Raw genomic sequence first — 17,313 nt, 5'->3', positions numbered from 1 at the left:
ATCTACCTGCACTTCCTTTCAATGGCACTGCTTGCATGTCCTCCAGTTTTGTTTTAAGTATGGCTGGCTATAGCTTCTCTGGTCTACGCTCTTCTTGTACTTTACTACCCATCTTGATCATCTAACTTTACTCGCCTCTTGTTTCGCACACAACAGACCCACCGCCTCCAGTGGACATAAAGTTCGCCGCTCTTTGCAAACTGTGCGATTTTCTAAGCTCTGGTATCTATCTTCTTGTATTAGAGAAATGCTTTTAAAGTCTTAACACCATGAGGCCCAATTGTAATTCACATGTTCATCCATGAATGTTTTTCTTTGCAGTCACTCCACACCTAGAGCAAGAGCGCCTGTACTTCGGTGAGCCCGTGGATGTGACGATCCTGATTTAATTTGAAGGTTAAAACATTTTGTAACCAGTAGAGTACGACTAGAATTTTATTTTAATATATGTTATTCTCCAAGGCCATCCTTTTAAAAACGTAACATTGTCATTTCAAACCTCAGTCTTGAACCTGGAAGTACCGCAGTAGTACTTACACTTGTCCCTATTAGTCAGCTGTTTCTTTTGAAGATTGTAAATATTTCACATTTTATTTACTCATTTTTTAAAGATACATCTTTTTGTACTATTGTAATCATGTGATTTCCATGGGACCTAATGTTACTCCTGTACATCCACTACCGATTTTTAACATGTACACCCAATTAAAATGCATTTATACACGCCTTGCTTTTTATGTACGAGCCCATTGTAAACTTGATATTGGATTTGTTTTTAAAGACTGATGACAAGTCAGAAGCCAAAAAAAAAAAAAAGTACAGGAAAAAAAAAGTGCTAAAACCAGAAACATTTGCATGAGTCTTTATTTTCATATAGTTAAAGCTCAGTGCCATGGGAGTAGAACACAAATACAGCAAGATAAAAACACCAACTTTTAACAGCAGAATTAAACCTACGCAAGTGTTTTTAATTGCTGCCATTTCCCCCCCACTGGCTACATGGAGCATAAACCTTAATTTCTTGCTGATAGTGCTGGGAAATCTTCTGGGTTGTCCGGGTCAGGTGCAACATCGCCCACCTGAAAGTAAGCATGTAAAGTAAACAAGTAGGCACGTAAAGTAAACACTACCTTGAAGTTTGTTTATACATAGAGTAAGAAAACAAAACACCTTCTCCAGCCTGGATTCGGCTCTTTCCGGGTGGCTGGGTGGACCCCCGCTGCGAGTCCCTCTGCCTCTTCCCCGCCGTCCCAGACTTCCAAAGTTGATGTCCAAGAGGGAGGTGATGTCATTCACAGAACGGCGGAAGAAATGACTGTCATCCTCCATTTCCTCCAGATTCTCTTTGATAGGCTGAAGATTTGGTAAATTGCCAAATAAATTCACCTTCAACCACAGACCGGTTGTGATTTGGAATGGTCACGACAAACAATTTACTTTGTCTTCTGGGTTGACCATTTGCAGCTTTTAAACGTTTCAGGCAGTATGAGGGCAGCAAAAGTGACCAAAACCTGAGTCGAGGACAGCATCCATTACCTGCGCCTGTGCTTTCATTCCATTTATTTATCAGGATTATACAACGGATAAAAGGTGTTCCACCTTTTACTATTGTAAATTCTGACATTACATTTTCCTTGATGTTTTTGAATACATGTATGCATATGTCCCTATGATTAATTGTACAAGTTGACTACCCAATGAAGGTGCGTGTAAAATGGTATTTTGACTTACTTCCACATGTTTGGACTTGTGGATGACCTTTGCCTTCGATGGAATGGTGTTCTCAGCTTTGCGGATATTCAAATCTGCCTTTGGACGACTGACCTCTTGCAGGGCCTTCCATTCATCCAGGGTCATCTCCATGGCAACCTGGACCATCATCTCTCCTTCCTCATCTGCCGCACTACCACAAAAAACACTTTATTGGGACTGAAATAAAGTGCTACTGACAGATTAAACATGAAAATGTACTAACGTCTGGAAATACTCTGAAAGTACACATTGTAGGGAGTGCATATAGACACGTGGAGACCATACACTAGTTCAGTAGTCTTATTTTCCCACTTTGATTCTGGGTTTCCAATCAATGCTATTTTGTTAAAATATTACACTAATCAATTTGCAGCTGGATTACTTCACTTAAGATCTGTACAGAAAGTGTAAGGGAGAGATAGTTATTTAAAACAGTATCAATACAGACATTTCAAAAATTGTCAGAATGACATCAAAATTCGGATTTTTGACCCATCTGCTAGTGATACTCACATGTTCTGGTTATCTTCCGCTGGTGCTTGAGCCCCCTCAGCCTGTACATGAGCATCAGGTGTGACCTCCATTAACTCACTTCAAACAGGATACAAGAACACGCATTGATTGCACACACTAATTTGACATTGATGATGTTGACCGACAGCCACATACCTTGTTGATTCTTCCACACAGCCCCAGTTCCACGGACCTCTGCCACCTCTCTTCTCATCGGGGGAAATTCCACTAGTGACAAAAGGTTGATCAAAGATCCATTACAAATTTCTCAACCGATGCAGGCACTCACGTTCCATTGTGTCTGTCATATTCTCTTTTGCCTCGTAGCACAAAGTTATCCAGGTTCCTCGTATACTCTTTTCTACCTCTACCTCCCGCTCGGCTCCTGAGCGCTGCATCCTGATCGTTGGAAGGCCTGTGACACAAATGACTCTGTTTTACAACAGGATGAAAATGAATGTGCAGCTTTGGGAATACCTGGGGGCAGAGAACTCCTGAGGGTACATGGGTGGGTTAGCCCTACGTTGCCCAAAGGCAGCTGTCTTTGAGCCTCTCGTGGACTCCGCTCTGTTGTCTCCAGATTGGGGTTGCCGCTTGCATACTGGGAACAGAAAGCGCTTAACTGCTTCATACCAGTACAAGAACGCCCCTCCCTATAGGTAAAACATGCACTGTGCATAGTTTTGAATGTAAAGTGTCAATGAATGAATGACTCAGCAGTTCATATGTTTTAATGTCAACTTATTCGTAGGCCCTTCCTGCTTTGTCATTGTTCATATAATAGCAAATTTCTCCAGTCATCTTCCTACTGTGGTGCAGTTTCCAGTGCAGAGCTGGTAATTTTACATACAGGATTGAATACCAATCAGGATTGTACCAAGAACATCACAACTCTATTTGAATAGCTCTTAATCACAAGTGCCTCAAAGGGCTTCACAAACTTCTACCATATGTAACTTTGTTTATTATGTTATTTTACACTTAAAAGCTAATTACTGTACAATGTATTTCTCCATAACCTGTTTTAGTACAAAAAATGCATCAAATTAAATTTAAGTTTGATTTAAAAAAAATCTAAATATATTTGTAATGGGTTCAAAATGAAAAAAAATGCTTAGGGTCAAATTTAGCCTGGGGTAGCCCTGGCCACATACTGTATGAAAAACATTGATCAAATATAATCTGTGTGACAGGAGCCTTCTGCTGTTTGAAGGATCTACTGCAAAGATGCTAACCATGGATCCTCTGACAGAAAGGTTGTGTTAGCCTAGTTTAGAAGCACAAAGGACAAGTATTTAATTGAAAGATCTTCCAGGACAGGAGCCATCTGCTGTTTAAGGACTTACAGCAAAATAACTAGTCAAACATCCTCTAGTCCAGGGTCTCTACGTTGGGGGCCCACTAAAAGGTAAGAATCTGGGTGAGACTTGGCCAAATGAAATAGTATTTTCAGAATCACATTTTAACCATATGACTGAATTTAACAATTCAGCTTGAACGCAAGTTGCTTTTTGTGTTGCCCAATAGTGTGCTGTGTTTAACTACTATCCGCAATTACACTAAACTATGAAATTAACAGGGAGCTTGGGTTTTTTATTTGCCTATTACAAGCCATGGGACAACACTTTTTTGCAGTATTGGCTCGTAGGTGGCTAGCAATGCAGCTAATGGGGACAATCTACCTCTAAATCACTAAAATGCATCCAAAAACCACCAACAATACTTATTTTATGTGCCGTAACCTGTATAATAACCAAGCTGTAGCAACATTGATATTTTAAGAGAGAACAAACACAGAGGAACTGATGTTCTAGCGTAACATTGCCTTGCGACGGCATGCTATGGTATTAGCCGTAAGTTAGCTTCTGCTTCAGCTGCTTTTAGTTTGTAATGTACAACACGGATAGGACACAGATCTATACTGACTGAAAAACATAGTACCTGTAAAGTATTAGCCCATATTTCATGTTTTATTTGTACATAGCTAGCTCGAAAGTGTATGTCGTTGAATTTAAGCACGATGTGCGGCATGTATCACGATCAATATTAGTGACACACTCGGACATTCATTTGTGGTCCAGCTGACCGGGAACGTTTATTTATTGGTTATAAGGCTGAAACGACGCGTCGACATAGTCGACGCCATCGGTTACGTAAATACGTCGACGCCGTTTTTGTGCGTCGACGCGTCGCATATTTACGTCACACTACCGTCATGGCGGAGCGCAAAGCAGATGATGCGAGCGGTGCGAGCGAGGGGGGAAAAAAGCACACCAAAAGTCGTCAAAAGTGTGGGAGTATTTCAATAAACGGCCTAATAATGTTGTAGCGGCGAACAGCTGTCTCGTCAGCTGACGCGCGAGCTCGCAACCGTGGCTGCTTAGCAACCAGCCAAACCCCACTTAATAAAATTATATTTTATCTTAGAGCACATCCGCATCCCTATTCACCTAGGCAACCCCAGGAAATGTATATAATTCGGCATTATTTCGGCCAGTCGGCTTATATGATCAGAGCCGATCAGTTTACGTTCACGCGCAGGTATAACGCGGCGCACTCCCGTCTCATCTGCTGGTGCGCGAGCCCGGTAATTAGACAGCTTTGTCAAATCAAGGAGTACAAAAGACGCCAGCGCAGAGTGGAAAAAGGTTTAGTTCATTACAGATAACCAAGAGTTGTGCCAAAAGTGTACCAAAACCAAAAGCTGAACAGACAGCCGGTAAGATTTAATATTTCCCTTTGTGGGTGTGGCGCACCTGTTGCGCTGGTGAGATTGGGGGGGGGCTAAATACACACGGTGTTTTATGTAACTGTTTAGTGTTGATATTCTTTGCTTAGTTTGATAAATGTTGGAGCAGTTTGCTTCATCAGGAGGGTGAAGTCGCTCAACTTAAAGTGTTGGATTTAACTGTGTTGGATTATTGGCTGCTGGTGAGGGCATAGAAAAAGGGGCATTTTTCTACCAGTAGACAGCGTTTAAGATTGAGTGTTTCACTGCTAAATTAATAATATATTTATATTGAATATGGATTTTAAAAATGTATCTAAAATAGGTGGTTAATTGGTTAGGTATTTATGTATTTGCATATTGGGTTTTCTGCTGCATTTATCTATTGTGTTTCTGGGTTTAAATGTATTTTATATGTATCTTGGTGCATTTATGTTGAGAAAATTTATTTAAAATCTGTTTTAACTTAAAGGGAAAAGATGTGTCCATTTTCTTGCACTTGTTTAATGGTTAAGAGTTTGATAGCCTAATTAATAATTGTAAATTATGGGATTGATAATTTATTTTTTACAGCATGTTAATCTTGTGGTGTTTTGTCCTTAAAGGTTTTTCACCTACTAAAGAAGCTAAAGGCTACTAAAGGCTACTAAAGACAGCTAATGACAGCTAAAGAAACTAAAGTCTACTAACACTGCTAAAGACTGCTAAAAAGACTAAAGAAGAAAAAAGAAGCTGTTTCTCGGTTGGAAAAACTGTTGCAAACTAAAGGAAAATAAAAGGAAAAAGTAACTACAGTCTGGTATTTTGAGTGAAATCCAGAAGCCACATTCAGCATTGGTACATCCCTTCAAGTGTGGGATAAGCACAGCGAAAAAAGCAAAAACACTTGACAGTTGTTGTATGCACACTGTGTCGAGCGGAAATGGCCTATCATAGCAGCACAACGGCTATGAACGAACATTTGAAAAGAAAACACCCGACAGCGTTCTTGCCATCACCATCAACTAGTCAATCGTCCGCGCGAGTATACGTTGTCATCATTTCACAAAAACATGAATGTGTCATTTGTATCCGCGTTGTAAATTCATCAACTAAAACACTGTTTCGCTCTGAGAGGCGCGTTTGGCGTGCCTGTTCAGTGTTTAAAGACGCGTTCCTCTTTAACGCTAACGTTAATTAGTTGTGCAAATACCTTTTACAACATTAACAGTTACATATACTATGTACAAACAACTTTCACTTTAATCATACTATCGTTGTGTTAAGCAAAATAAGCAATACTTTTACTTTTGTTGAAATGTTTACACTGCTATAGAATATTTCGCACTTTTTTGTATTGGATGTTTCTTTATTTTTGCACATTTTAAAGCAAAATAAGCAATACTTTTACTTTAGAAATGCTTATACTATTGCAGAATATTAAGATTTGCACTGGATGTTTACTTTTATATTTGCACATTAAAAAGCAAATAAGCTACTTTTAATTGTGTTAAATGTTAAAAGTTTTAAATGTTTACATTGTTACAGAATATTTTGTCATGTTGCTGTCAATGTTGACTGAGTGGCCATACTTTTTTTTTTGTAAATAAAAGTCATGCCTTTTGAAAAAACTGGCCTACATTTATTTTTTCATCTTCATTTTAAATAAAAAAAATAATCGGTAAAAGGAAAAATAATCTATAGATTAATCGAAAAAATAATATATATATTAAATCGATAGAAAAATAATCGTTAGCTGCAGCCTTAATTGGTTATGCACTCCATTTCTGTCGGCGTAGCTGGCTTCAAGCGCCACATTTAAGTCCTGTGTCAGTGAAAATACAAATTAGTCAGCTTATGTCACAGACTACTAATAAGCAACTTGTAGACCACAAATGGCCCCGAGTCCAGATTTTGGACACTATGATACAGAGCTGCCAAGCCTCGCACTTAAGAGTGAGCGTCACAGTTGAACCCATTCTCACGCACACTTGACATTTCCCACGCTTATATTCCCCCAAAACTACTCTATTTTAAAAAAAAAAAAGTTTGCTTCCACGCAACATATAGTTTGAGTAACTGACTGACCGAGATAGCCAATCCATACATTGTTGTGCCTAAATCTAGCAAACTACACAAGGCACCACCACACAATGTAAACCAATCAGAAGCCACCCAAAGCGGGTCTTTGCATCCATCTTTCACACATACATCAGCGCAGTTTTGTCAATTTGGTGACTTTCTATCTAAATGTAGTATCTTTCCAACTCTTAGCGACTATTTTAATTTTTTTTCAAAAGCGACTCGTGAGAAATCTTGCGATATTTTGGGACGTTTTGGGGACACGAAAGCACGTATCACTCTAATATCCTCAACGTACAAGCGGCAGCTGAGCCTTTCCTCACAGGCGGTCCCCTGTCTGAATGTTTGCTTCTACGCAGCGGTTACTGAAAACACATTTCGTTGTACTTTCAAGTGAAATCACAAAGCCCCATTCCATTCCGAGCAGTGAAGAGACGCACACCGCACGCCTGCTAAGATGCCACTGTTTTTGCCTTGGTTTACAGCGTGAAATTAATGTAAATGTCTAATCACTGTCACGCTTCAAATAAAAATAAACCTATCGTTCATATTCTAACCAGTCAATAGGTTGGGTTTGTTAGGGAATTTCCCAAACCTTCAGTCTTTTGATCAAAATTGATGCGCTAACATTTAATGTATATCAAAGAAAAATACAACTAAAGAATAAAGAATATTATTTTACAATTCTAACCATAATTTGCATTTTTTAACTTACTTTGTGTTTCCGTAAGTTATTCCTTTCTACTACAGCATCCATTGTAATCAATTATGCAATTGGGCAATGATGTAATCTTCTACCAACTTTTATGACAGCCTTATTGAGGCATTGGCAACACTTTTGAAGATGAAGAGACAGCACAAGAGATTGAGGACAGTGAGGACAGAGATGTAGAAGAGATACAAAATGACAACACAGATACAGAGAATGAGACAGAAGAGCCAGCAGAGAAGAAAAGGAGATGATTTTCTTTTCTAATTTCTGATTACTTAAGACAAGCATTAGGAGGCCACACTGCAGGGAGAGCTGTTGGACGTGAAAACATCAGTCTTAAAATATAAATCGACATTAAAACAGATCAAATCGGTGTTAAAAAAGGCCAACATTTTTTTAAATGCATCATTCAAGATGGCGGCGCTGTAGTGGCTGCTGTTGGCAGGAGCTCTGTGCTCTTGTGTCATCCTTTTGTTTCCCTCTTGTTTTCACATGTTTTTTGCCTTTTGGTTCGGGACCCTTTGGGACTGTGTGACAAGGGGTGGCACTTTTGTGACTTCTGTGGTGCTTTTTTGTGAACTTCTGGATCTGCCTCCCGGGAGCCTTTTGGCCATGGAGACCAGCTGCTGGGTCTCTGCCACACCAGATTCCGTTTGGAGAGACAGGAGGAGATGTGGAGGAAGAGACATGGTTGCGGAGTTGGCGCTGAGCGCCGGGACGGACGGGCTACACAGTGTCTTGGCTGAATGAGCAGGTATCGGACACTTCGGTCTCCTAAGACGTATCCTCGCTCATCCATGCGGACTGGACACTGGCCAAGAGTTGGTGGGCAGCCGAGGGTGGAGTCGACTCTCTTGGTTGCTTTGTTGGGTCTGCTTCTGTCTCTGGCCATGTTCCCCCCACCCCAGCAGACGGCCACCACAGTGTACCGGTATATGTTTTTTTGTTTGTTTTACTTTTGTGGCTGTGCGCAGAAGTGGCTTGTTGCATCAGCTCTGCTCTTTTAATGTCCTTTGTGTTCTTTGATGTTTCCCTCTTACACACATGTTTTTGTGTGCTATGGCTAAGAGTTTTTTTTTTTTTTTTCTTCTTCCTTGGCCTCAGTCTGGACCCCCTCTCCAGGGGCCCAGGCATAGACTGAATTTCCAAAAAAAAAAAAAAAAAAAAATTCTCCCCGCCCCAGCGTTTACCCGTTTCTCACTATTTTTGTAAGGGGCGCCGGAAGTTGGCAGACCAGTCAGCGATGCTGTTCTGTCTCCCTGTAATGTTTGTTCTTGAATGGGATTGCGCTGACAATGTTAATTTCCCCTCAGTGATTAAAGTATTTCTGATTTTGATTCCACAAAAGTCTCGCTTGTCATTTTATGAGATTTGTCAGACCTGCATTATGTATACCAGGGGTCCCCAAACTTTTTGACTCGGGGGCCGCATTGGGTTAAAAACTAATTGACTGAAAGAGTGCGCACTTGATGTCACGTTATGGTTTTTGAAAAGTCGTACTGACACACCTGGATTATGCGATTGAAACCAGATCTCTCGACTGCCGGAGGGGATCCTTTGTATCGCGCATGCGTCAGTCTCAACATGCAGGATGTAACCCGGAAGCAGATACCATTCAATAAAAACATAACTGCAATGAAGACGAAACTGTTAATTTGCTTCACACATTAAAAAGAACATAACATTTTAAAGTGCATCGATTGGACCAAAAAAAGAAACTAAGATTTATTTAAGAAGGTGGCGAAGGAAATGTTAAATGTTTCGGACTACCGAAAGAAAAAAGCAGGTATATTAAAGCGTACGCAAACCTCCTCACTCATTTGTGCACTCCAAACTGATTAGCAATAGCTCTGTAATCTGCACAACTGGCAAGCTAGCCCAGAACAAGGGCAACCTCTATCTGGAACAGTATCGGCCATGGCACTAATGGTCTTGAATGAACTTGGACACTCGAAAGTTGTTACCATTATTCTCCGTACGAAAATTCCTTCGAAAAAAAACTGCCACTGGTCTGTCTTTGCTTCGGACCTGCATCTTCTCCTATGCATTCTCTGTAGTAGCGTCATGTTCGTAACACAATCTAAGATCATTCATTGATGCTGTCTGCTATGTAACATCAGCATAGCCACCAGAGACATACCATATTTTCCGCACTATAAGGCGCACCAAAAAACCTCCAATTTCCTCAAAAGCTGACAGTGCGCCTTATAAGCCGGTGCGCCTTATATATGGACCAATATTGAGCCACAACAGGTCTCGCAACTACGGTAAATACGCCGACTTCATTTTCCCCCCTTCTACGGCTGCTTACCGTAGAAGAAGAAGCGCTTCTTCTACGGGGGAAAATGAAGTCGGCGGCTGCTTACCATAGAAGAACTTCTACGGGGGAAAATTAAGTTGGCGGCTGCTTACCGTAGAAGAAGAAGCGCTTCTTCTACGGGGCAAAATTAAGTTGCTCACCGTAGTTGCGAGACCTAAACTTTATGTAAAGACCCAAAAATGGCTCCTATTAAGAAACACGCTTACGACGCAGAGTTTAAACTCAAGGCGATCAGTCACGCAGTAGAACACGGGAATAGAGCAGCAGCGAGAAAATTTAACATTAACGAATCAATGGTGCGGAAGTGGAGGAAGCAACATGATGACCTGCGCCAAGTAAAGAAGACTAAACAGAGTTTCCGAGGGAACACAGTTTAATTCGGACACTGAAGAAAAAGAATTCGAGGGACTCGTGGATGAGGAATAACTTCATAAAGTGAGCTGTACATGTTTATTTTGTGTGTTGTGTGACATTAACGTTTGAGCAACGTTGAGTTATTGATATTATTGTTCTGCACTATTTCGAGTGTTACTATATTGAGATTGCACTAACGTTTGATTTACCGTAACAGTATCACTGTTTTTTTACCTGTTTATTGAATCAGGGAAAAGTTCCCCTCCACTATGTGATATAAATGTTGCACTACATGTTGTACCTTGCTGTTAAAAGAAACAAAACACCACGTCACTGACTTTACTTCGGGGAAAATAAAACAGCTGCTTATTCATTTTGGGAGTGAGCAGAGTTGTCAGAACGCTGGTTTGTAATCTATTAAAGGGGAACATTATCACAATTTCAGAAGGGTTAAAACCATTAAAAATCAGTTCCCAGTGGCTTGTTTTAATTTTTCGAAGTTTTTTTCAAAATTTTACCCATCACGCAATATCCCTAAAAAAAGCTTCAAAGTGCCTGATTTTAACCATCGTTATATACACCCGTCCATTTTCCTGTGACGTCACATAGTGATGCCAATACAAACAAACATGGCGGAAAGAACAGCAAGGTATAGCGACATTAGCTCGCATTCAGACTCTGATTTCAGCGGCTTAAGCGATTCAACAGATTACGCATGTATTGAAACGGATGGTTGTAGTGTGGAGGAAGGTAGCGAAAACGAAATTGAAGAAGAAACTGAAGCTATTGAGCCATATCGGTTTGAACCTTATTCAAGCGAAAACGACGAAAACGACACGACAGCCAGCGACACGGGAGAAAGCGAGGACGAATTCGGCGATCGCCTTCTAACCAACAATTGGTATGTGTTTGTTTGGCATTAAAAGGAAACTAACAGCTATGAACTAGGTTTACAGCATATGAAATACATTTGGCAACAACATGCACTTTGAGAGTGCAGACAGCCCAGTTTTCATCAATATATTCTGTAGACATACCCTCATCCGCTCTCTTTTCCTGAAAGCTGATCTGTCCAGTCCAGTTGGAAATGCATCTGCTTTGAGTGTCGCAGGATATCCACACATTCTTGCCATCTATGTCGTAGCATAGCTTTCGTCGGTAAAGTGTCCAATTTCTTGCCACTTTCGCATCTTTGGGCCACTGGTGCAACTTGAATCCGTCCCTGTTCGTGTTGTTACACCCTCCGACAACACACCAACGAGGCATGATGTCTCCAAGGTACGGAAAACAGTCGAAAAAATGGAAAATAACAGAGCTGATTTGACTATGTGTTTGTAATGTGTTTGAGAAAATAGCGGATTGCTTCCCGTTGTGACGTCATCGCTCCGAGAGCGAATAATAGAAAGGCGTTTAATTCGCCAAAATTCACCCATTTAGAGTTCGGAAATCGGTTAAAAAAATATATGGTCTTTTTTCTGCAACAACAAGGTATATATTGACGCTTACATAGGTCTGGTGATAATGTTCTCCTTTAATACAGTTTGACTGACCTGACGGTTTTGTTGACATTCCCTTTAGCGCAGCTCCATCTAATGGATGCATAGGTGCGCCTTATACATGAACAAAGTTTTGAAATATACCATTCGTTGAAGGTGCGCCTTATAATCCGGTGCGCCTTATAGTGCGGAAAATACGGTATTTGTGATATGTGCCAATATTACTTGATGTCACGTCATGGATGGAAAAATGCATTTTTAGACAATATGATTTGCCTGAGCGGCTAGGAGACACAGAGTATCAAGCGGTAGAAAATGGAATGGAAGGACAGATATAAAAAACATTTTTTTCAAACTTCTTTTAAAAACTTGAGTCTTCCGGCGGGCCGGATTTTGGACGTTGGCGGGCCTAATCCAGCCCGCAGGCCGTAGTTTGGGGACAGCTGATGTATACAATAGGTATTGTAGGTCAATGTAGTGCAGTAAAAGCCAGTCAGCATGACAAAAACTATAGTCTAAAACTCGGAGCATGTTAAACAATGACATAGACGCCGGCCATCTTGCCGTAGTGTGTACCTGCATCAACCTCCTTAACCGCCATTGTTGTAGTTAAGGGGACACGCCTGTCCCTCTGCGATTCCTTCTGGCCAGGTTTTTTCTGCTTGTTCTTCTTGTCATCCTCCTTCTTTTTCTTCTTCCTCTGTTTCTCCTTTTCACTTTCCACCTCGCTTAACAAGTCCAGCGGGTCGGACTCGTCGTCTGGAAGATTCCCGAACCTGTTGGCCACCACGCAGCCATACGCATCCGGCAGCATCTTTTATCTGCGCGGGACAGAGAGGATAGGAGAGAAAACTTCACGACTTTGACTTTCAAACGCTGTCTTGTCGAAAACCAACTCCACATACCAGGCGATAACAGGACTCCAGAAGACGGTCAAGTCGCCATTGAGCTTCGAACAAAAGCGGATAAAACTTGGGCCATTTTTACAAATGCTTGCAGGTGCGCGTGGCGAACGAGGCCCCGCCCTTTCGTTAATTGATTGGTTTCGTATGACGTCACATCCGTTTATCTTCTTCGCGGCTTAATTCACATGATGGTCTTAAGGGTATAACAAGTGAGAGTGAGTATAGAGTTTGAGCAGAAATGCAGTATTGCTGTTATGTTCTTGAGTGTTTACGTCGTTCAAATAGAGAGATAGTCAGGGATTTTTTTTGTCCTGTCCAGCTACTCAGGCAAATCATATTGTTGATGTAGATGCCCATATCGGCTGTACAAATTTACTTTACAAAAAGAGAAGTGTGGGATACTTCTCTTGTTGCCTTATTTGTATTTGACTTTATTAAATGGATTTATATTATTATTTGGTGCAACCGGGCCGGAGCAGGAGGGTATAGAAAGAGTATAAAAGGAAGACAGAGGGGGATAAGACAGAGAGACAACAACAATAACAACAACAGAACAACATCAGCAAATAGGATATGTACAAATATGATGGTAAAAGTGATAGCAAAGAAGCAGTTTGTGAAATAAATAATACAGAAATGACAATGAGCATTATTACACTACAAATGGAGCAATACAAATACCAATAGAAATAGCACTATTGATAATGACTAATAACAATAAGTACCTCTATTGTCAACAATACAATTGTTCAAATGCAACAATACGAATATGTAATGATAACTAGAGATATAAAAGAAAGAAGATAAATGCAGGGGAAGAAAGAGAAGCCAACCATATTAACCTTGTAGATTGTTATAGTAAAAATAGGTTAAGCTTTGTCAGTGTGCCATGTGTTACCCAGTTTCCCGTAGGGCAACGACGTTAATATATGTTTGATGAAATGTGATTATATGCATGAGTGTATGTATGTACAGTATATGTACAGTAAGTGTATATGTATGTTTGTACAGTGAACGTGCGTGTGGATGTACGAACTTTGAGTGTGTAGGTATGTACTGTATTTGTGTATGTATGTGGGAGCGTAAGTACCTATGTGTGCGCGTATGTTTGTATGTATGTATGAATAATTGTGTGTAAATGTGTATTTGTATGTACAATATATTTGACTACCAGTATGTGCGGAAGATGACTCTTAAAAGTATCACTTTCATCATCTTGTGGAATACAATCAAACCAGGCTCGTGTCTGCAGCGATAACTTTGTCAAATGTTTGTTTGAACATTTGATTTGTTTGAGAAACTCTCTGTGACGCCATCAGGTTAATTCTCTACTATATCAGTAGGGTTTAAGAGCAGAACTAAACGTAAAGAAAAGACAAGAGATTGCATTATTTTGTGTTCTTTTGTGGTTTCTATATGCCTAAATATAACTACGAAGACATGGTTGTGCAAATAAACATCATAAATATTGTCATTGTTGGTCTAATTCACTGTCGATATTCGTTATAGAAACTAAAAGCATAGTTGAAGTTGTTGTGCATAAAAGCTAAGTACTTTATTTGACACGGATGACCACATTATAACATATCATGTGGTACTATTTGTTAGCATCAATAAAATATATGTATTAGTATTAATAAACTGAATGAATAAGTCTCTTGTAGGCTCAACAGCATATACTGAATCTTGATATCGCTAGTAAACATTGCTGAACAACAGGGTCATCTATAGATAAATAAGTCAAAATATGAACTTCACACCATAAAAACAACTGCAGACATGAATTGTAGATGAGAGTAATATTTGTAACAGGAAATCAACTGCAAACAAACTTTTTTCTCATACAGTCACGATCACAGCAGCACGGCACTCGTCAATCAAATACGTTATTTAGTAATGCACAAATTAATCCAACTTTGTCTTTTACCAATTAATGCTTAATTTGTGGACTCTGTATTCTGCACAACTGGCAAGATAGAATGCATTTATCCGCGCTAAAAGGAAATAAGCGCCCCCCAGTGTAATAGTCGCATTAGAGAGTGCACATGGACACTTGGACTTCACATGTAGGTGTGAACATAAAACAACAAACTATTTGATAAATAAGACTAATTTAGTGAATGGAAACGACCAAAAGGGCTACTAGTTGTTATCTATTCAATGTGACAATGGCGATATGGGAGTAAACTCTTCACTCCATGTTTTTGGTACGCGGCCCATTATCAAATTTTCTCTGTGGCACTTGGTGGCAAAAAGTTTGGGCACCCCTGAACTACGGTAAACAAAAGTAAAAACTTATTGGCTCTGATTCAAATCCTTTGTCTTTTTAAACCTAAAGCTCTCCTGTGTCCAAGGAATAATTCCCTGAGGTGAGTTTTTGTTTGTAAACAATATAACTGAGCTACCAGTTTCAGAGTAGCTCGCCACAGGGTCAAAGAGTTTTGTACAGTACATTAAGTCCTGTGCTATTTTGTATGGGTGTACAATATAAAGTATAATGATGTCATTTCGATAACTTAAAAAATTGTTTTCCGATAACAAAAAACACTCCAATGAGGTGAGATTACCCGTACTCCTGAGCACATCAAGCACTCCTTTCCTCCCACCTGTGCCTGTAAACCGGTGCTTCTTAATTTTTTTCTGTTACACCCCTCTTCGGAAGAATAAGACATTCCGTGCCCCCTGTCCCCTGCTGTGACTATAAATAGTATTATCAGATTGTTACAAGTACACCTCTGCACAACATTGTATCCTGATAAACATTAAAGTAAAACAAAAAAGACAATACAAATATAGATCAACTTACAACAAATAATAACTTTATCAACATTGTTTTTTAGTCTATAAAAGACAATATTTAAATTGCATCAATTTACCTGAAATTAAAAAAAAAAAAACATCTTAATCCTTAAGACTATTTTGACCGACTTGAGCCATTTGATACTAAAAAATAAAATTAAATAAACTTAATGAATAATAATAAATTAAAATTGGTCAGCAACATTAACTCAGGAGCACAATATATAAAACACTTTAAACTACTCAACCAACAAGAGTGCAAAAATTTGTGCTATTTTTCTTTTGTAAATAAAAATTAGGAAGTCAGGATATATACCTAAAATGAGCATATTTTGCAGTGCACAGCTTTTCGAAGCGGGGACTGAAGCATGATAATGCACAATATATATATATATATATATATATATATATATATATATATATATATATATATATACACACACACACATATACACTATAAAGGGTCTATCGTGAATATCCCCTGACATGGCATAGATCATGTGGGAATTCTTCACTGATTCAGAAGAAGACATTTTGCATGGTATTTACGGTACACCAAATGTTCTGCAAACATTAAGCAAGATGGGGGGAAAAAAAGGGGCGAAAAAAAACATACAGCTTCAACACATCAAACCTTATCAGCCACCTGCAATGCCTGCATCGCTACAAAAGCCTGTGAAGACGCCTGCACTACTAAAGAAGCTGTCCCAAAGACAGGTGTGCACATACTACAGTTACATCCAAATTTAAAAAAAGGATAAGTTAAGTCTTGAGTAGGGATGAGCACCAAAGCCCGGTTCCATAATGGCACCGGTGCCAACGTAGACGGTACTAACCACACTGACAAATAAAGAAACGATCTTGCCTTCATTCGAGGCTAAATGAATGCAGTCTCAACCAAGTACTTGGCGGTGATATTGTATAAATAAGTATCGTCTTGTAAGTAATGTGGCTTTTTGATTGAAACTTTGATTGATTGAAACTTTTATTAGTAGATTGCACAGTACAGTACATATTCCGTACAATTGACCACTATATGGTAACACCCGAATAAGTTTTTCAACTTGTTTAAGTCGGGGTCCACGTAAATCAATTCATAGCTCAGACGGGGGACAATAACTTTGAGACAAAAACTGTGCCTGTTCAGCCAAAAGTGTATTATTTTGTTTTGGGTTTGTTTGCGATAAAAATGCTTCCATGTAAACCTTAACCTTCTTTTCTTTGTAGACAGTTGTTAGACAACTAAAGGATAAGTTAAGTCTTGAGTAGGGATGACCACTATATGGTAACACCCGAATAACTTTGTGCAGACAGTACTGTATTGGTTTTTCTCGGTTTGCTCAATTCTAACAGACGAAAACGAGGAAAAAATTAACCATTTAGCTTTAGCAGAGTCTAAGTCCCTATCAAAAACAAAATATATTGTTATTTTCCTCCACTATGACCAACCTTCTGGTTGGTGATGTCACGTGAAAATACTTAATATGAAGCACACTGCATATTCTGCAAGAAAACAATGGGCATGGAGTCAGTGACATTCTATGGCAAATCAGAAAAATGTTTTGCCAATATTTATTTAAGTTTCAAACAAATAATAATTCACAATAAAAAAGTGTTTTTAATCAGGCTAAGCAGTTTGTTTTCCAATTTTAAAGAGCTGTGAATGAATTAAT

General features: G+C 39.4%; 2 protein-coding genes across 8 annotated transcripts in view; one reads left to right on the top strand and one right to left on the bottom strand.

Moving 5' to 3' along the window:
• Positions 1-723, top strand: part of cdc14b (cell division cycle 14B) — a 31,032-nt gene extending 30,309 nt beyond the window's left edge. For 3 of the 6 annotated variants that reach the window (XM_061928854.1, XM_061928857.1, XM_061928856.1), the window contains 2 exons: positions 157-222; positions 322-723. In XM_061928854.1, coding sequence (XP_061784838.1) covers positions 157-180 — 24 coding nt within the window. In that variant the 3' untranslated portion in view covers positions 181-222; positions 322-723. The remainder of the gene's footprint in view (positions 1-156; positions 223-321) is intronic. The other 3 variants (XM_061928855.1, XM_061928859.1, XM_061928858.1) reach the window with 1 other exon arrangement.
• A 123-nt stretch (positions 724-846) lies between these two features.
• LOC133575926 (intracellular hyaluronan-binding protein 4.S-like) lies at positions 847-12,985 on the bottom strand. 2 transcript variants are annotated; one of them, XM_061928860.1, is made up of 9 exons: positions 12,842-12,985; positions 12,513-12,757; positions 2,743-2,866; positions 2,555-2,680; positions 2,422-2,493; positions 2,266-2,343; positions 1,732-1,903; positions 1,171-1,353; positions 847-1,079 (listed from the first exon to the last, which is right to left on the bottom strand). In XM_061928860.1, exons 2-9 carry the CDS (start codon positions 12,748-12,750, stop codon positions 1,014-1,016), a joined length of 1,059 nt encoding a protein of 352 aa, XP_061784844.1. In that variant the 5' UTR covers positions 12,751-12,757; positions 12,842-12,985; the 3' UTR covers positions 847-1,013. The 2 variants fall into 2 exon arrangements, with proteins under 2 accessions (XP_061784844.1, XP_061784845.1); XM_061928861.1 differs by having other exon boundaries at positions 1,171-1,255.
• Positions 12,986-17,313: the final 4,328 nt, after the last annotated feature.

Source organism: Nerophis lumbriciformis, linkage group LG33 (genome assembly GCF_033978685.3).
Source record: "Nerophis lumbriciformis linkage group LG33, RoL_Nlum_v2.1, whole genome shotgun sequence".
Taxonomy (NCBI): domain Eukaryota; kingdom Metazoa; phylum Chordata; class Actinopteri; order Syngnathiformes; family Syngnathidae; genus Nerophis; species Nerophis lumbriciformis.
The sequence above is the reverse complement of the archived record's forward strand: the minus strand, read 5'-3'. Positions and strand labels throughout refer to the sequence as shown.